At 45.6% G+C, this 20,618-nt stretch overlaps 1 protein-coding gene across 1 annotated transcript in view; it reads right to left on the bottom strand.

The window, feature by feature from the left end:
- Positions 1 to 1,757: 1,757 nt before the first annotated feature.
- LOC126281901 (neuropeptides capa receptor-like) overlaps positions 1,758 to 20,618 on the bottom strand; it is a 1,128,817-nt gene continuing 1,109,956 nt past the window's right edge. The window contains exon 7 of the mRNA XM_049981224.1: positions 1,758 to 6,666. Within this exon, the coding sequence (XP_049837181.1) occupies positions 6,357 to 6,666 (310 nt within the window). The 3' untranslated portion in view covers positions 1,758 to 6,356. The remainder of the gene's footprint in view (positions 6,667 to 20,618) is intronic.

Below are 20,618 nucleotides of genomic sequence, written 5' to 3'. Positions count from 1 at the left end.
AATTATACTTCATGTACTATGTTTCGTCATCCATGTCCTGAACATACCAAGTACAGTTATGCAGTGTGTCACATATCGTGTGTAGTATCACAGAGATTTACGTAATGTATAAATAGGTAATAAAGATAGCATATCTGGTGTATTACAGCCAAGACTATCCTTCATTGAATGAAATATACCTCGAACTACATTAATTATTTACGTGATATGTAGCGATGCTTCTGCTAATGAGCGACTTTTTGTGATGTAATGCTATCCTCATTACATCTGTACAAAGCTTGCCGTCTCTCTGTAATACGGATATAATAATTTCATTCACAGAAAAGCTAGTTCTCCTCATCCATTATCAGCACTTGATGGCCCACACTGTCGTACTGCTAATTAATTTAACTGATTTTTTTTGTGGGCAACTAACCCAGATGTATATACATAACCTTTTCGTTCTCAATTCATAAAATTCGATGTCATTTGTCAAAATGTAATACAAGTCAGTGATGTATAGCAATTGTTTTTAGTTCCGACAATTTTATAGCAATAAATCCGTACTGTCATTTAGTTATGTTCCTGAAGGAATGGCGTTTGCGTGTAACACATCAAGTTGGCAACATCTTTAGTAAAATTGTTCACTGATTCGATCGTATTTCCTTTTTGGAACAGTTTCATAGTTATAAAATACATTCACTAAATTGTGAATGTTCTGCAGTGTTAGTTTACTTAATTCGCCAGTTACTCATTTACAAGACTACAATCAAATTTTCATTTACTATCCTCCACGACGATAACAGTTAATATCTAACGATGTTGTTGTAAGCTAAATTGATACTATGGGACTCCCACAATTTACAATTTTTGTTTACAACATGTTTCAATCTTTCAAAAGACTGAATGAAGGTTTTCAACAACATATAAGGAGCTATGAGGAATTGAGAATCAATGTCTGTGTGGTTCCCAGTCGTTTACCTACAGTGATTAGTGTTATTGTGACAATATGAGGAACAGAGTGAACTGTCAAGTAACTGTGTACATTGAAATTCCCATCGTGTTTTCAATTAGGTTCAATTTGTACCTGTAAGCGATGAAAATAGAGAACCGACGTTCTAATTCCATTTCAGAAAATGTTATGAATACTACATAACACATATGCTGTGAGAGCTACAATTCTGTCATGAAAGCAAAGTGCGAGTTAGCTTCTTTTGCGTATTTTGGACATCTGGAGTTAATTTAATTCTTGTCGCTCTTATTTAACAACTGGTCATGACTACATGACATACACCAGCATGCAAAGTGGTGTACCAATGGATATTTGAAGACTGTTCAGCATATTCATACTGAAATTTGTGCGTTTTTGTGCTACCACTAGTTACTTCAGGTTGTCTCACATGTGTTCTTCTTAGTATGAGGATCCAAGGAATACACTTCTTAAGTTTTCGGTGTCGCTGAAATTCTCCTTCGAATAACCCGTTGTCCAGACTCATCAGTTCTAAGCCCTATTCAAGTGTTGGATCGGAGCACTGAGCGACTCTTACCTTAGCGATACAACTACAGCTTTGATATCATCAGAGCTTCAGTCACTTAAATACTGAAAGGAGACAATTAATTTCAAATAATCTGAAAAGTGAAATTATCAGTGTGTTCAAGACATAATTGATAGTAAAAATAAATCAGTTTGTAGAAAGCATACATCGAAATGTTTTCCTTAATGGATAGATTAATCAAATTATTATTACCTTTATATAAATGAAATAAATTCATAATCTTCAATAACAAGTTTTTTATTTATTAGAAACAAAAACAGAATACAATCAACTCCAAGTATTACAATTTTTCATAAATAAAAATGTAAATATGTCTTTTTCCTTTTAACAAAATAACCTTCCCGCTCTAGCGATCGTAATATATTATTTGTTCCCGACTCTGTTTTATGTAGTTGGATGCTCTCTGTATATCGAAAATTTGTATTTATATTTGGCAGAAATAAGTGTAATTTTTCCACATATAGATTATTTTTTTGTATCCAGAACGATGATAAAATCAGTATTACTCACGTAATGTTGTAACAAAGCTTGATGGCAAACTGGACAAGAATATATACTTGGACTATGAACCACTCTCATTCAGAGAAGTTAATATGGGAATTTAACGGAGCAAGATACCTTTGTGAAGCCTTGTACCACTGTCTCGTTGGCAAATACTTCTGATCCATTTACGCTGCACAGTTTACACAGACAGATATACTTCTCATCGATTATGGTCAAGATTTTGAGTTGGTAAGAAAGGTCAGTATCGTGAAGGAAGTGGGGTGTGTGGATAGTACAGACTGTTCACTAAATAGGGTTGATGAATAGGAGTACCACAGCAATTTCCACCAAGGAATCCAGTTAAAAATATTGGAGCCCAAATGAACTTTTGTAAGAAACTAATTCATACAGTAAAGCTCTGAATAATAAGAACTTAGGTTTTTCACCTGAATTTTACACCTATGAAAGAGTCTCTTGGTACACACAGAAACCGTAAGCTTCAGTCTTAAAGCAGTAGAAGTAGCGTTTGATGTAAACACGAAGAACAGGTGATTCGTTTGAGCTTCGAAATTCATCCTTGAATTGCGACAACGGGGTACATGTGAGCTTGGATTCTGCCACTTGTGCATTAACAGCAGTATCAGTCATACACATAAATGGCACTAAGTGAACTGAATATGTTGAAATAAATTAACAGCTACCAGACAGCTACAGAGGCTTTCATGAAATTTAGGCTTATTGATGCATTTCATATCGGATGAAAGCTGGTTTTTTGTATTGGATAACATCATCTACATAATACATCACACTGCATGGCAATGGGATTAGCTTCAATTGTCCATTTTCTGAACATTCTTAGAGGTAATGACTACTCAGAGTTACTTGGTCGAGGTGGAATGGCTTTATTACGTAATCGCACAGTTTAGGAAAGGTTATATAATTTCTAACAGTTAAGCAATTGTCTGATAAGACGTTCTGTGTGTTTTCCTGAAATGTTTCAGCAGGGTTCTTCAAATATGGCCACCTTGCAAAGGTTGTTCCTCTTGAAAACTTGGGAATTGAGGATGTCACACGTACACTTTAGAAGTATTCACAATAATGTTTTGATCAGTAATATTCAGTCGTCTATTAATCTCCATCTAGTGAAGAGGGACTATTCAGGCAGAAACAGGATGAAAGAAGAAGTGAATGTTTCCAGTACTAAACTCAAGCTGTTTAGTACTGGAAAACCATGTAGAGCTTCAGAGTTTCCACCCTACAACAATTAAATTTAAAAATATGCCCGTGCATTTTTATCTTGTGTTAAAATACAAGGCCACCACTAAGCCAATTTTCTATTTTCGAAAGTGATCAATCAGATTCACAAAATAGACTTACTGGACTCATTATGTTCGACGTAAAGTATTATATGCACACTGGGACATAGTCAAGACTGAATTCTAAAGGACCGTTAAACTAATGTCAGTATTATGGTGCAAAGAATAAGGCGAGTAAAAGTAAGACAATATGAACAAAAACTGTATGGCGGATAGTTATCGTCGTTAAAGATGTAGAACGCGTTAGGCACCATGAAGCACTAACGAAAACAGCAAATCCTCGTGTAGTTCTTGTGTTATTAAGGCATTAGTGGTCAAAGGTACATTAATGGTACACTGTTGCAAGTGGAAGGGCAGCAGTTTTAATCATTTTTGGAGAACAATCGACTCTAATAATGTTGTTGTGCTTCTTTAAGGATTATTCAGTGCCTGTTGATTCATCCCTGTGTTACTAGTTGTGAGAAGCAGTCCACTGCAGGAAACGATTGGCAACTGAATTTCTACTTTCTTTGTACACTCAGAATCTCATGACACCATGGATTTAGAGGAAGTACAACCATTAAATTAGTTCATCATTCGGGTTCAAAAACTAAATATTTCCTCAATAGATCAATAGTAGCAAGTGATTGATTTAATTTTATGCTACGTAGTTTGTATCAAGGGGGTACATGATACATTTTCAGTGCTACATAAAATTAACGCTAAGAGCTAATGAGAGAGCAGCAATAAATTTTACTTCGATTATCACAATTTGTTTAATAGTTTTCATTTCATAGTTTTTCTTAGAGAACAAATTTATAAGAGCTTTGTGACTGTGAGAGGAACTGTATCCGCCATAAGTGCCCCCTTCCAGAAAAGGAGGGCACTGAGACAGGTGGAAGGCGTACTGTTCATTCTGCGCCACAAAAGAAAAATGGTCTGTTGCTGTGCAAATGACATGACAGCTTCACTGTTGTGGCAGCGCCAGATACACCTGATGTGAGCCCAATGTAATAATGTTAAAAGATGTTCTTAGCGGTCAAGGAAACACACTGAAATACCTCAATTCTCCATGCTGACGGAACGTGTAGCAGGGAAGTGAAAAGTGAATTATTACACGATAAATATCCGTAGCATGAAATGGTACTGCTCTCTTTTCAGTCACTCTAAACAGTTCCTAGGTACTCTGCCAGAAATATGGAAAAACGGCGTTTCATATAAATTTCCATTGAGAATGTTTGCAGGCGTACTTGAGGAGATATTCAACGACTCCGAAAGAACTTGAAGAATTCCACATTCTAATACTGCGGCGGATGAGCTCGTACTTCATGGAATCAATCTGAGTCAGAAAATACAAAAACACGAAAGAAGGCGGTGTGTAAGAATGGAGTATAAGACATCAGCACGTATCCAGTCACGAAATTTAATGTGGAACTGTGTTTAATACGTTTTGATTTGTAGTTTGTACTCATGTTTACTTATTCAGTACATGAATGTGTAAGAGTTTCATGTAATTGTATGTCTTCTCTCAATAGTTCTTAGGACGCAGTTTTTTACTAGAACTTGTAAATTAAAATTGTTTCTTACTTGAAATGCTCCTGTTCAATGTATCAAACAAGGTGAAAGTAATACATATAAAAAAGTAACAAAAATTATACATGCCCTAATGGGTTAAGTACTGCACTTCTACGATACTGGAGATGAGTGACGAATGTTTTTAATATAAAATATGAAGGACAATATAGTCGTAAAAGAGACGTATTCTTCCTTGATGTATTCTTCCTATCTTTCAGATAGATACGGCACATGGAAAAACCGTTGGTGAGATTTGAGATTCAAGCTGCTAGTTGCTTGTGTCAGAATATTCAACCTGTATGAAGAAGCACCTTCACTGTTGGGCCGGATATTATACAGTCATCGCAGAAAGCACAAACAATTGACACGTATTACCAATTGTCCTTTCCCTGATGAAGTAGCGATGTGCATACATTAGTTTCGTTACGTAGAGACTACGTTTTCCTCTGTATCCGAGGTAACTGACGTTATTTAGTACAGCAGCATTCTGTTCGAGTACGCCAGTTCCAATCATGGTGGAGAAGGGAAGATTCGCCGTCTATAATCAGCTCGAAGTGGAGATGTGGTATCGTCAATATCCTGAAGCCAGTGTGTAGTGCAAGTGTAGTATGTTTAATACTAAATCTTTCCATAGTGGTTCATAGCGTGAAACTATGTCACACTGTTAAAGGATGCAATATGTACGTTGTCTTATGTAATAGTTATTTTATACGTGACTTCCGGACATACTATTGTTCTCGTGTTCATGAAATATCGTTTTATAATACGATACCATATAAATTGCATTTGGTCAAGATTCAGTGAAATGTACAGCAGAAGAGCTGATGATGACAACGTAGTTGGCTGAAACCAGTGATTACAATACTGTACAATGGCGATATAGGCTGTTTGAAGCTGTACTTTTGATTCTACACTGTTAAAGGCATCTGTCCACGTAATGGAGACGTTAAACGTGGCCGCCCTACTGCTGGTCCTCGAGCAGATTTGGCTGTGTCTCAGGACTCGGATTTCTCTTCTGCTTTTCCTTCATTTACAGAACGCAACACAACAGTATGCTGAACAATCACTTATCACTGCGGATCACTCGTCTCAAGCGTACCACCTCTACATGAATGACAATACAGAATGCTGTTATCTGCCCCCTAACATTCATTTCTGGGTACTTGACTGTCTTAACTCTTGCGCAGAGACTATACTGCAAGGACACATAATGTAGGAATGCCTCTAACATTAGAGTAACACCGAAATTTCGTCTAGGACATTCAAAGATGCCGTTTTACAAAGTTTATCTGGGTAAGTCATCCATTTCATGAGTCAGTTCTGGAGATTCAGCACAGTACAGAACAACCACGGAAACAGACACGGCGAGGCAGCGCAGTTCTCATCGGAGAGACGTGGTGATGAAAGCCACTTCGGCCCTGTAGTGACCAGCTGTGGAAGTCGACGGCGATGGCGACGCGCGACGCCCTCAGATGCAGGTCTCGGCATCGGTGACCAGGGCGCGCCTGTCGACGGAGCAGTCGGGCCCATTGGCGGTGACCCCGGCGTCGCGACGCCAGCTGAGATGGCGTCCCGCACCGGCGCCGTTGCCATTGGCCGCCGCCGGCAGCAGGGAGCCACCGCCCCCGCCGCCCCCACCGCCCCCGCCGCCCCCGCCTCTCCCGCCGCCTATACCGCCACCTGCCAGCGCCTTCAAGCTGCCCCTGTCGCCGGCGGCTGCCGTCCCGCGACACACCGAGTAGCGCGTGGTGCTCGCGCGGCTCACCGAACCGTCGTACCTGTCGGGAACAGGGAGGATCAGACTGTTGTCACTGGAGACCCCTGTCTGTTCTCACACTAGACTATCGCTAATGAGCAAATATCAAGGAATAAGTAATTTTCTGGGGCCCACAGCCGTGTAAACTATTTAGAATGGTCGGCTGTGACCCTAAAACTATTTATTCATAAAATCATTTAACGCAGTTTCGACCGTGTGGCCATTGTCAAGTGGAGTAATGCTTGGCCCTAAACACACAACGCAAATATAGAAGAGCACTTTCCGTCCAGCGGCAGTCTAACAATAAAATACATACTGGGTTATCAAAAAGACAGTATAAATTTGAAAACTGGATAAATCACGGAATAATGTAGATAGAGAGTTACAAATTGACATACATGCTTGGAATGATACGGGGTTTTATGAGAACCAAAAAAAAAAAAATACAATCGCTCAAAAATTGTTCGACACATGGCGCATTATCTGATGAGCATAGCAATAATTAGCATAACAACGTAAGACAAAGCAAAGTTGATGTTCTTTACAGGAAGTGCTCAATAAGTCCACCATCTTTCCTCAACAATAGCTTTAGTCGAGGAATAATGTTGTGAACAGCACTGGTAAAGCATGTCCGGTGTTATGGTGAGGCATTGGCATCGGATGTTGTCTTTCAGTGCTCAATATGTCCACCATCTTTCCTCAACAATAGCTTTAGTCGAGGAATAATGTTGTGAACAGCACTGGTAAAGCATGTCCGGTGTTATGGTGAGGCATTGGCATCGGATGTTGTCTTTCAGCATCCCTAGAGATGTCGGTCGATCACGACACACTTGTGACTTCAGGTACCCCAAAGCCAATATTCGCACGGACTGAGTTCTGGGGACCTGGGAGGCCAAGCATGACGAAAGTGGCGCCTGAGCACACAATCTTCACCAAACGACACGTGCAAGAGATCTCTCACGCATCTATCAATACCCCTTTCTTTCTTATAATTAAACTCCATGTCATTCCAAGCATGTGCGTCAATTTTTACATCTCTATCTACTTCATTCCGTGTTTTATTAAGTTTTCAAATGTATTCTGACTTTTTGATCACCCGGTATTATTAGCTATTTAATGTATGCATTATTATCACTAGATCAGCCCTCTCTTCGATCTAACCAGCAGTTCTTTGTGACTATTTGTAAAGTACACGAACAATATACAACGAAGAAAATAATTATGAACACTACCCACCACGACACAGGATGACCGGCGTTTGCCTTGGAAGGGAGTGACGCGCTAAGGGAGAATACAAGTGGAGCACAGATGAACACGAAATCATTCTATAAACGATGCAGGCACTATTCGGGGTGATCTAAGGTTAGTGCGATCGTGACTAACGGCACACCACGAGTTGGCCACTAAGACCGTGAAGGTCCACGCCTCACTACAGAATTCGGAGGTCCAAGGACAGGTCGCTCTGTGAAGCAGATCTGATGAGAGTAGAACACTAGAGACTGGCCCTAAAGTACCCCTGAAACGATGCACATGGATTACAGTGATAGAATCACTGTTCGCGTTCTCCCTCGGGTATGGGAGTGTGTGTGTGTGTGTGTGTGTGTGTGTGTGTGTGTGTGTGTGTGTGTTGCGTCCATAGCGTAAGTTAGTTTAAGTTCGATTAAGTCGGCTTAGGGACCGATGACCTCAGTAGTTTGGTCCCAAAAGACCTTACCACAACTTCACGTTTTCCAGTGAAAGTTTAAAGTATACTGTTGAGTTAATCGTTTTCAAATCCTTGGGTGTCACAACGCCCGCGTCACTTAATTTCTCCCCATAACATGCCATCTCGACCACAGAACATTAATACTCGGCCATGACGTCTTGATGCGTTGTTTATTCTGGACATCAGCGTCGTTAATGCACTATATTTCGAAAACATAACAAGCTATCTTCATCAGATGTTACCTGAGACTGCTCATCGAGTGGAACAGGTCCAGTATTTACACCCAGAATCTTCGACTTTCATAGTCGGTTCCCGGCGTTCCGTCAGCAGTCCCCTCCTGCTACCAAGGTCCTTACGCGTTTCTCCTTCGGTCCGGTGCACCTGCCTGTGCGCTAGAGCTCCGTTTTCGGTCTGGTGTCGTCTCAGGTGTTGCCTCTGCAGTCAGCTTCCGCTTGAAACGTGATCAATCGGTCCTTCTTCGGCTCAGTGCGCCAGTTCGACTTCCGACGCAGCATTATTCCTGTTCTTGTAGTTGTACTGTGCAAACCGATGCACGCTACTCTGAACAAATAACTCTGTTTGGCGAAGGTCCCTGCTCTGGAAAAGCAATTTGTCGTGTGCTCTCGAAGCAAAGTATTGTGTTCAAAACCTTTCCATATCAGATCGACTGAAAACGGTTTTTCGTGGCGCTAAGTTGAGGGACTAGCGGATCATCGTCTGGTCTCGACGTTTTTCTTCCAGAGACCCCACCTCAACCGCCGCCCCCACCCCTCCACCTGCCACCTACGACGGATCATGATCTTGACCAGGAGATGGACCATCATACGGACACTTTCCTATGTTCTTGACTCCCTGGAGTGGAGCCTAAAATGTTAGTCAGCAGAAGATCTTATTAACTTTAGCAGGAGATCGAAACCGCGAAGGGTTCAGAAGCCTAATCCAAAAGTCGATGCTTCAACGTTGACCGAGGTGGTGAGTATTGGCACTAACACCTGCAGCTGTCAGTGCACTTGCAACACAGCCACTGTTTCAGAGCTGGGAGTCCCTATTCGAACGGCAGACAAGGGTATAGTGGCGAACTTGGGCCAGCCCCTGTCGCCTCCAACAGCTGAGGCTGTTCCCAAGCCCAGTGCGCCAATTACTAATCCCACTCCCCCAAAGCCAACCAAACCACAGAAAGCTCCTGTACCGCAGCAACACCGGGTCAAATCCCGTGGTAAACCGTCTGACCATGCAGCTGTTGTTTTACGTGAGGCTTCATCTGATTCTTCCCCAGAGTTGATGGAATACGACGTATGTGTGGGGCAATCAGCTCACCCCACACCTGCCCCTCCACCTGCTGCGGTCTCCCCTTCCTGTCGAAGAGACAGGATGAAGGTGCTACCCCCAACATAGATGGCTCCCATACTTCAGTGGAACTTGCAAGGGTTCAGGACGCATGTGGAGGAACTTCGTCTACTCTCTCAGGGTAGACCACAGTGTCTCTGTCTCTAGGAGACTTATTTCCATCCCTCATACTACCCTGAGCTGCGAGGCTATACACTCCACAAAAAGGACGACCTGTGAGGAGAGAGAGATAGAGGAGGTGTAGGTATTTTCGTCAGGACGGACTACCACTCCTCGCCTCTCTCGCTTATGACGACTTTACAGGCTGTCGCTGTGTCTGTGCAAGTACGTCATCCTTTGACTGTCTGTTCACTTTAGTTGCCCCCACATGCCGCACTTGATGAAGTGGCCCTCACCGACCTTCTTACACATCTCCCCCAACCATTCATTATTTGTGGTGATTTTAATGCCCACAATGTGCTTTGGGGCTCTGCAATTACCTGCCCCAGTGGTAGAGCAATTGAGAGGCTTCTCCTCTCATCCTGTGCCTACTTGCTCAATGGAGGACAGAGTACTCATTTCTGCATAGCGACTGGGTCGTTCTCTGCCATTGACCTCTCGCTTTGCTCTCCAGCTCTTGCCGCCAGTGCTCACTGGGAAGTGGTCGCTGACTTGCATGGCAGTGATCATTTCCCCATCTGGATTCACCTGCGAGATGGCGTGGGCCCTGAAAGGAGACCACCACGATGGGAGCTCAGTGGAGCTGACTGGACACTTTATAGCCATTTGGCCCAATTCGAAGACTGTTGCGACTGTTGAGGTGTGGGTGGATCATATTACCGAAACGGTCCACCACGCCGCTGCAGCATCCATTCCACAGTCCATGGGCCCCCGGAAGAGGCCACCTGTGCCTTGGTGGAGTGCCGACTGCCGCTCTGCAATCAGGACCAGGCGTGTGGCTCTGCGTCGTTTCAAGTCTCGGCCGACTGCTGAGAATCTTGCAGTATTTCGGGTAGCGAGGGCAAGGTGTTGCCGCATTATTCGTGAGAGCAAGAAGAGGTCATGGCCACAGATCCTGAACACCATTAATCGTTCCACCAAAAGTTCCATTGTGTGGGAGACCATCAGGAGAATTTCTGGCAAGGGAGGGAGGTGTCCCATAGCTGCTGTAATGAATAACGGCACTCTCCACACGGATCCGCGAAACATTGCCCAGACTATGGCAGCGTATTTTGCCACAGTTACTGCAACAACCAGTCAGGATCCGGATTTCCAGCGCCATAGAGCCGTTGCTGGGAGATGTAGTCTGGACTTCCAGTCCATCTCTCATGAATTTTACAACTGACCATTTTCTATGTGGGAGCTGGATTCAGCATTGTCTGGAGCTCGTGACACATCCCCTGGTCACGACAGGGTCCATTACAGTATGCTATGGAACCTCACAATGCGCAACAAAGAAATCCTCCTCGCACTTTTTAATGGAATTTGGGCGTCGGGTCACTTTCCTGACGGGTGGCGTGAGGCAGTTTTAATCCCTTTTTAAAAACCTGGGAAAGACCGCACGAGCCCCAGTAGCTACCGTAGTGTGGCCCTCAAGAGTTGCATAGGAAAGACCTTGGAGCGGATGGTCAACCGCCGCCTTGTCTGGATGTTAGAATCCCGGCAACTCCTTAGTCGCTTTCAGTGTGGGTTCAGGAGGTTTCGTTCCACCTTCGATAACCTGGCCCTACTGGAGGCGGCTATACAACAAGCTTTCCTACGCCGTCATCACCTTCTAGGTGTATTTTTTGACATTGAGAAGGCCTACGATACCACTTGGAGGCGTGTCATCCTGGAGCAACTTCACGAATGGGGTTTTCGGGGTTGTCTTCCTCTTTTTATTCAGTCTTTCCTCTCGCCACGACATTTTCGATACCGAATTGGTGACGTCCTGTCTGATCGCTTTGAGCAGGAGAACGGTGACCCTCAGGGTAGCGTTTTAAGTGTGACTCTCTTTGCCATCACTATTAATAGCATTACGTCCATAGTGAAAAGTGCTATCCTGTGTTCTTTGTTTGTGGATGACTTCTCTTTGTTTTGCTCGTCAGTTGCAACTTACTATTAGACGTTTGGATGACTGGCCCGGAAGAGTGGTTTTAAGTTTTCCACCGAGAAGTCTGTATGTGTTCTTTTTAACCGTTCTCATTCGCTTTTAACCTTTCCTCAGTTGCGGTGAGGTTTCTGGGGATCATTTTTCAGTCGACGCTCACGTGGTTACCTCATCTTAAAGACCTGAAACGGCGGTCGCTTAAGGCTTTAAGTATTTTAAAATGTCTTAGCCACAGTACATGGGGAGCTGTCAGGACCTGTGAGCTCCAGTTTTACAAGGCGTTAGTGCGATCTCGGCTCGATTATGGGTGCACGGTGTATGGCTCTGCGAGGCCTTCTTACATAAAGATGTTGGACGTTGTACACCATGAAGGGCTTCGGTTGGCCACTGGGGCATTCCGAACAAGCCCCATACGAAGCCTCTGTGCAGAGGCTGGTGAACTGCCACTTCCTATGCGGCGATGGATACTTACAGTGCGCCAGGCGTATAAAACTTTGTCCACACCATACAGCCCTGCATACCCTGCCATTGCTCAGCCTCCTCTGGCACAGTTATTTCATGACCGGCAACGTGGGACGCAGCCCTATGGGACTCGCGCACAGGATTGCCTCGCTGCGATGTCTATGGCTGGTCTTCGTGTTTTGCGTCGCGGTTGGAACAAGCAGATCCCCACCTTGGCTCCTCAGGAGACCCAAACTTATTTTAGATTTGACTAGTTTTAAGAAAGATCGCACACCAGATTTTACATTCCAATGTCGGTTTTTTAACATTTTAGATGTGCATCACGGTTTCACTGTCGTGTACAATGTTGGCTCCAAACAGGAGAATTTCCTTGGCTGTTCTGTAGTGTTCCGTGATCAAGTTACCCGGATTCGCCTCCCTGCTGAATATAGCGTTTTCGCAGCGGAGCTCCACGCGATCCTGAAGGCACTGGAGCAGATGAATCGTGTTCGGAGCGATAGATTTCTTAACTGCTCCGATTCTCTTAGTGCCCTACAATCACTGCAGAACCTGTACCCGACTGAGGCAATGGTCCAGCTGATACATGACCAACTGTACTTCCTCCAACGGCGGGGTACAGAACTATCCTTCTGCTGGGTGCCTGGTCATATTGGCATCTGGGGCAATGAACAGGCCGATCGGGCTGCCAAGGAGGCCTGCAGAGAGCAGGATGTGGTCCAGTGTCCTATTCCCTTGCAGTCAGTCATCGCTGCACTCCACATGAAGTGCATGGAGTTGTGGGAGGGCGAATGGCTGGCGGTGACGGCCAATAAACTGCGGTTGATAAAGTCAACCACTCGGCCGTGGCGTTCCTCCTGCCGGTTGCTCAGGCGGGAGGAGGTGGCCCTCACACGTCTTCGGATCGGGCACTGTCCTCTCACACATAGCTTTTTATTACGGCGGGAGGATCCATCGTTTTGTGATGCTTGTGGTGTGCACATCTCTGTCCGGCACATTTTAACAGATTGCATTTTACACCGTGATGCAAGGGCAGAGGCACAAGTTGCTGGGGATCTGCCTTCTGTTTTAGCTAATGATGAGACGTGTGTGTCTAGGGTTTTTAAGTTTTGTGATGTGTCTGGACTCTGGCCTAAAATTTTAGGCTGGAGGTTTTAGTGTATTGCAGAGTGGCTGACTCTTCCCCTTTCTTCCTGGTGGTCAGCCAGCCACTTCCATCTGCTACATTGTTTTAGCATCCTCTATCATTTTCTTTCTGTGTTGTCCATATTTTACTGCTGACGCTCTGCTTCATCCCACGCTTTGGTGTGGGTGAGCACATGTTTTTCAACGATTGTTACCCATGTTTTGTGTTCCAATTTATATTCCTCTTCTGGGATATTTCTTGACACCCGTCTCACTAAGTTACTGAACGGGCGCTGAAGACCTTGCTGTCCTGCGCCCAAAACCGCTCTACTACTACTACTACTACTACTACTACGAAACCGCGAAGAGATCGTGGGGTCTTCCCACGGATGCAGCAAACGCACGGCGCCGAGGCCGAACTCTGGCGGAAGGCCCGCAGAGTTGGCGGTTTAGCATTCACCGCCTTACTACTGGTGGATATGTCTACGGCCATGGGGGGCAAGAGGCGATGGTTTCGAGCATGTGTTCCGTTTATACGCCAGTATACGACACCGCCACGGCGCCCAGTACTGCCGCCAACCCTGCTATTACGTCTCAGCAGACCACCAGAGCGTAGATTGCGACACCTGGCGTGCTCGTCAGGGTGAGGACAAGGACTTGACACAATCATAGCAGAAGCGTCCTGCTTTCGCCGTAAAGGAATACCCCCACCCCCACCTCCAGGCCAGCCAGCACATGCCTAACCGGAATAAGAGAGCACGGAGAAGTAGTGTTGCATCTCCCCGTCAACGGGATGAGGATGGCTTCATTGTCCCAGATCGGGAGCACGCGGGCACAGCTGTTGGGTTCCATCAAGCGGAGCCAGTTTGTGTAAAGAATGCAAACCAATATGGCGACGTATAGTAAGCTGTCGGAGATGACGGGATCACGTCACCACAGGTGAAGAAATCGCCTCGCTCACCGACGATGACAGTCCAGTGGTTAGAAGGTTACTGCATTTTCCATGAGAAGAACTACTCCATCACAAAATACGGATAAGGCTCCGACCAATAATGTTTTCCCTGAGGCCTGGAGACTGGGACAAATTGAGCCACTGCTTAAAAAGGACATAGCCACAGCATCCTCTGACTACCGCCCCATCTGCCTTCTTGCTGCACTATCAAAGGCCTTAGAATATATAGTTCATGACCAGCTCACCATCTACCTCACTACTAACAACACACTAGACGAATACCAATCAGGTTTCTGTAAACATCGAAGCACAACATCTGCTCTGATAAAGGTGACAGATGACCTGAAACTTGCCATGGACAGACAAGAAGCAACTAACATTTTCTTCTTAGATTTCAGCAAAGCATTTGATAGTGTCGACTTCGACATCTTACTGACCAAACTTAGCGGTCCAAATATCTCACCAAGTGCAGTGCAATTGTTTCTCTCATATATGACGTCTCGTCAGCAACGCGTCCTATCTGGGAATATAAGATCACAGTGCCGGCTGGTAGTGCAGGCGTTCCCCAAGGCTCAATATTAGGTCCTATACTGTTCTCTCTGTATGTCAACGATGTGTCATCGGTTCTGACGTATTGCAAATACCATATGTATGCTGATGACCTTCAGTTGTATCTAAGTGCGAAACGAAGCAATCTCAAGAAAGCTATTGAAAATTTCAATACTGACCTCGATGCACTGTCAAAATGGGCACAGGACATAGGTCTTAAACTAAACCCATCTAAAACCCAAGCGGTACTTGTTGGTCACTCTAAGCTCATTAGACCAAAACATCGGGAATCCGTACAACCTCTCATCCTAAATGGAACAAATATTAACTTCTCTCCCTCAGCAAAGAGTTTGGGAGTAATAACAGATGAAAATCAAAATTGAACGGAGCACGTAACTGCAGTGTGCAAAAAAGCATCAGCATCGTGTCCTACAAAAATATAAAAAAACTCTTCCCTTTAGATCTGAAAAAGAAATTAGTACAAACGCTTATACTCCCATTCATTGACCACAGCGATATTATCCTTCAAGGCCTCTATCAGGAAAATTCCCGACGTCTAGAACTGGTCATGAATGCCTGCGTCCGATATATCTGTGACGTTCGACTTTTTGATCACATTTCACCAGCATATGCATAATTGTCCTGGATGCGTGCTGACAAACGCAGAGATTTCCATACACTCTGTCTCATCTACTGCCTTATAAATGTAAACTGTCCCTCATATCTTTCCTCGTCCCTAACGCTCATGTCCGAACAACATGACAGAAACACACGTTCCCATTATAATAAAATCCTCTCTGTTCCACTGGATCGCTCAGTCACCTTCTCCAATTAATGCCTTCCTCTGTACATGAATGCACTTCAACTCATTACTTCCCTCTTTCCCCCTCCTTAAATCTCCATTCCCCAAAACACGCTAAACTAGTAAACATCTACTTAACACACCAAGATATTATGTACATCTGCACAAACCTTCATTACTATTGGCAATCCTTCTCATGTTTGTCATTATTATTTGATTTTTTCCTGTTATTATTATTGCTTATTATTGCTTTTATCATAATCTGTATGTATAGCACCTGCTGTAAAAATACTGCCACCATTTAATTTATTAGGTCTTAGTCATGTTTATCATTATATTTTTTTTACTGTTATTATTATTGCTTTTATCATAGTCTGTATGTATAGCACCTGTCGTCAAAATACTGCCACATTTACTTTATTAGGTCTTAGTCACCACTCTTTATTCATATTGTCACTAGAGTAAGCTAATATTCTCATTTAAACTATGGTCATAATGTAACTCTGATGTGTGAAATGCTGCATTGTGGAACAGTGGTCCGATGTAAGAGAGGGCCTGATGGCCCTAATCTGATCAGGTTAAATAAATAAATAAATAAAAAATAAAATAAATAAAGGGTTCAGATGGAAATCATCAGACATTACCATGCGTTTTTGAACCTTGTAGGGAGGGAGAAATGGCATCGATTCACCCACAGGTCGGAACTGCAGACGCATCTGAAGGTGGCTTTAGCCATCTTACAATTACAATGAAGCCAATATTCTTGAAGTAGCAGGTCGGAGTCCTGAGTTTGCCAAAACCGTTACGCTGGTCTGATCAAATCCAGGATGCCCTTGTTCCTAGTCATCCTGGCCGACAACGACGAGACTCGGGAAATTTTTTAGGTGGATTGGTTCAAATGGCTCTGAGCACTATGTGACTTAACTTCTAAGGTCATCAATCCCCTAGAACTTAGAACTACTTAAACCTGACTAACCTAAGGACATCACACACATTCATGCCCCAGGCAGGATTCGAACCTGCGACCATAGCGGTATTGCGGTTCCAGACTGTAGTGCCTAGAACCGCTTGGCCATCCCGGCCGGCATTCGAGGTGTAAATTGTCGATGATATCCCAGTGAAGCTGAAACTTTTGAGCAAAAGGTAGGATAGCCCATTGATACTCCTGCCAAGGCATGAACAATTTTGTGCTCCACTATCACATGGCTGTTCTCTACGGCAAATGTGTCTGGTCACACGAGACCAAGGAGTGCCAGTGCGGTCAACGTCAAGAACGAAGCATAACATGGATAATGCCCACATCCAATGACCTATCCGTCTTTAAGTTCAATTCTAAAGGACTACGTTCCCCAGTAGAGCGAAATTCGCCATTTCCTATTGGATGAGGATGTTGACATCTCTTTTGGGCAGGGAACCTTCCTCAAAGCTGGGGTCATCGAATCTACCACAGCTTGCCATAGAGGCCAGTGGGGTAGCCATGAGCACTACTAACGGAAAGGTTATTTTTGTGTCTTCATTCTGGCAGCCCGATAGACTGCTACGCGAAGCAGGCTTGGATGTCTTACGGTCACTGGAGGGGAGACTATTCGTTGCAGGGGACTTCGAAGCTAAAAACTGGGAACGGAGCTCCCGCCTCACCATCACCATCGAGAGCCGACTCTCACGTCGTTCACCGAAATGGCGTAGTGAGCCAGAGCCCGTTGGAACCCACACACTTCCCCGCTTATAGCCGTTTGGATGTCATCGACGTTGCCCTCCTGAACTCATCCAATCACTTTCCAATTATTTTGACTTGGAAGTGATATGTGCCTCTGTTCCAGATCAGCGCCCGAGATGTAATCTGGACCACGACCTTTTCAACAGGGTAATACTCGAGTCACTCTAGAACGCGTCCCACTAAGTGGGGCAGACATAGTCATAAATTTCTTCAGCAGAAGAATACTTCGAGAAGGAAAGGCGGCTACACCGAGGTGACTGCAGCGATCCCGACATTTCTCTAGCCAGCTGTTTCCCCGCATCCTAGCGGCGTTCACCGGGAAAAACACATTGTTCATGAATAGCAGTTCATCCGCCATCCAAATACGAAATGCCGCATCAACCACAAGTGATGGAGGACCGAGGTAGCAGTCGAAGAACGCAAGCAAAAGGAATATGCGGACCTGGTGTAAAGGCTCAACCTCAGCGACGGCAGTACTTGGAAGATGGTGAAAAACCTCGTGTGCAGCCGACAGTGCGTACCACTGCTACAGGTCGACAACGACAACGTCAGTGTGCCTGATGCAAAAGCCAGCATGCTGGCCAAAGTATTCGTAGCGAACTTTACGCCAGTGAAGACCTCTTGGACGAGGACCACATCCGTCGAGTAGAAGAGCAGCTACCAGTTTTCTACAGACAGAAACGGAGAAGACGTCGTCGAGCCGGGCACAGAGGGGAAAGTCGCAGTGCGATTTCCTTCGCTGATCACCGGGAAAGCGGGAAGCAGCAATGATATCAACAAACTACCTGCTGAAGACCTTTCCGCGGATAGACCATCGGCACTTAGCCGACATCTTCGACGAGATACTCCATGCGGGCTGCTATCCCTCAGCGTTGAGTCACGGTGAAATTGTGGCCATCTCGAAGATCAGGAAAGATGCAAGCCAGATAACGAAGTACTGTTAAGTTAACCTGCTCCCATCACTCTTTATACACTCCTGGAAATTGAAATAAGAACACCGTGAATTCATTGTCCCAGGAAGGGGAAACTTTATTGACACATTCCTGGGGTCAGATACATCACATGATCACACTGACAGAACCACAGGCACATAGACACAGGCAACAGAGCATGCACAATGTCGGCACTAGTACAATGTATATCCACCTTTCGCAGCAATGCAGGCTGCTATTCTCCCATGGAGAGGATCATAGACATGCTGGATGTAGTCCTGTGGAACGGCTTGCCATGCCATTTCCACCTGGCGCCTCAGTTGGAACAGCGTTCGTGCTGGACGTGCAGACCGCGTGAGATGACGCTTCATCCAGTCCCAAACATGCTCAATGGGGGACAGATCCGGAGATCTTGCTGGCCAGGGTAGTTGACTTACACCTTCTAGAGCACGTTGGGTGGCACGGGATACATGCGGACGTGCATTGTCCTGTTGGAACAGCAAGTTCCCTTGCCGGTCTAGGAATGGTAGAACGATGGGTTCGATGACGGTTTGGATGTACCGTGCACTATTCAGTGTCCCCTCGACGATCACTAGAGGTGTACGGCCAGTGTAGGAGATCGCTCCCCACACCATGATGCTGGGTGTTGGCCCTGTGTGCCTCGGCCATATGCAGTCCTGATTGTGGCGCTCACCTGCACAGCGCCAAACACGCATACGATCATCATTGGCACCAAGGCAGAAGCGACTCTCATCGCTGAAGACGACACGTCTCCATTCGTCCCTCCATTCACGCCTGTCGCGACACAACTGGAGGCGGGCTGCACGATGTTGGGGCGTGAGCGGAAGACGGCCTAACGGTGTGCGGAACCGTAGCCCAGCTTCATGGAGACAGTTTCGGATGGTCCTCGCCGATACCCCAGGAGCAACAGTGTCCCTAATTTGCTGGGAAGTGGCGGTGCGGTCCCCTACGGCACTGCGTAGTATCCTACGGTCTTGGCTTGCATCTGTGCGTCGCTGCGGTCCGGTCCCAGGTCGACGGGCACGTGAACCTTCCGCCGACCACTGGCGACAACATCGATGTACTGTGGAGACCTCACGCCCCACGTGTTGAGCAATTCGGTGGTACGTCCACCCGGCCTCCCGCATGCCCACTATACGCCCTCGCTCAAAGTCCGTCAACTGCACATACGGTTCACGTCCACGCTGTCGCGGCATGCTACCAGTGTTAAAGACTGCGATGGAGCTCCGTATGCCACGGCAAACTGGCTGACACTGACGGCGGCGGTACACAAATGCTGCTCAGCTAGCGCCATTAGACGGCCAACACCGCGGTTCCTGGTGTGTCCGCTGCGCCGTGCGTGTGATCATTGCTTGTACAGCCCTCTCGCAGTGTCCGGAGCAAGTATGGTGGGTCTGGCGTTCATTTTTCCATTTCCAGGAGTGTACTTTTCGAATGGCTGCACGCGAGAAGTCTAATGGAACACGTCACCCTGAAGTGTGTCATTCGTGACGAGCAGTTCTAAGTTCTAAGTGGCTACTCGACCTCTCACCAGCTCCTTCGACTGGTGCAGCCGACTATGATAACACTGGAAACAAGGGCAGTGTTCTGCGACATGTCCGGGGCCATAGATTCCGTTTGGCACGGAGTCTTTGTGTACAAGCTCTTTGTACTCGGGCTGCCAACATCGCGTGGTCTCCTCCTTATATTGAACCCTTCAAGTCATGACAGATGATAGTCCGTCACGGACCGGCAGGTATGCCCAAGGGTAATGCAGGGGTCGGTACTCGTCTCCCTGTTGTACTCCCTGCACACTACTATCATTTTGCGGGTGGCACACGTTGAAATGGCGCTTTAGCCAATTATACAGCGCAGTTTACCTGCGGAACGAACGTACTCACGATGAGACGTCCCCTCCACGTCGGATGCGACACTCCGAGTACATACTCGACGAAGTGAAATTCGACGCAGAGCAGAGCCAGGCTATAATCTTCACCCGAATAATTTTTATGTTTGCAGCAGATATATGATAACACCTCCACGTCACCCCAGGCTCAACCAGACAGGTGAGGTTTTCGTTTCCTTTGTTCCCTACAGCAACAGCAAGAACAATATTTTATTGTTTATACTAGCCTACACTACGAGTGTAGACAGCTCGCCAATGGAGAATCACCATCAGTCTAAGCACCAGTAATTCGACTTCAGTCCAATGCATCTCCCTGCGTGCTGGCGTTCCATTTTCGGGCTAGTGGGGTTATAAGAGTTCTCTTCGCTGTCTGCTGCCTCTGGATGTGTCCTGCGACAATACAGCTTGGGTC

Source organism: Schistocerca gregaria, chromosome 7 (genome assembly GCF_023897955.1).
Source record: "Schistocerca gregaria isolate iqSchGreg1 chromosome 7, iqSchGreg1.2, whole genome shotgun sequence".
NCBI lineage: Eukaryota > Metazoa > Arthropoda > Insecta > Orthoptera > Acrididae > Schistocerca > Schistocerca gregaria.
This window is presented reverse-complemented; position numbering and strand designations above follow the sequence as displayed.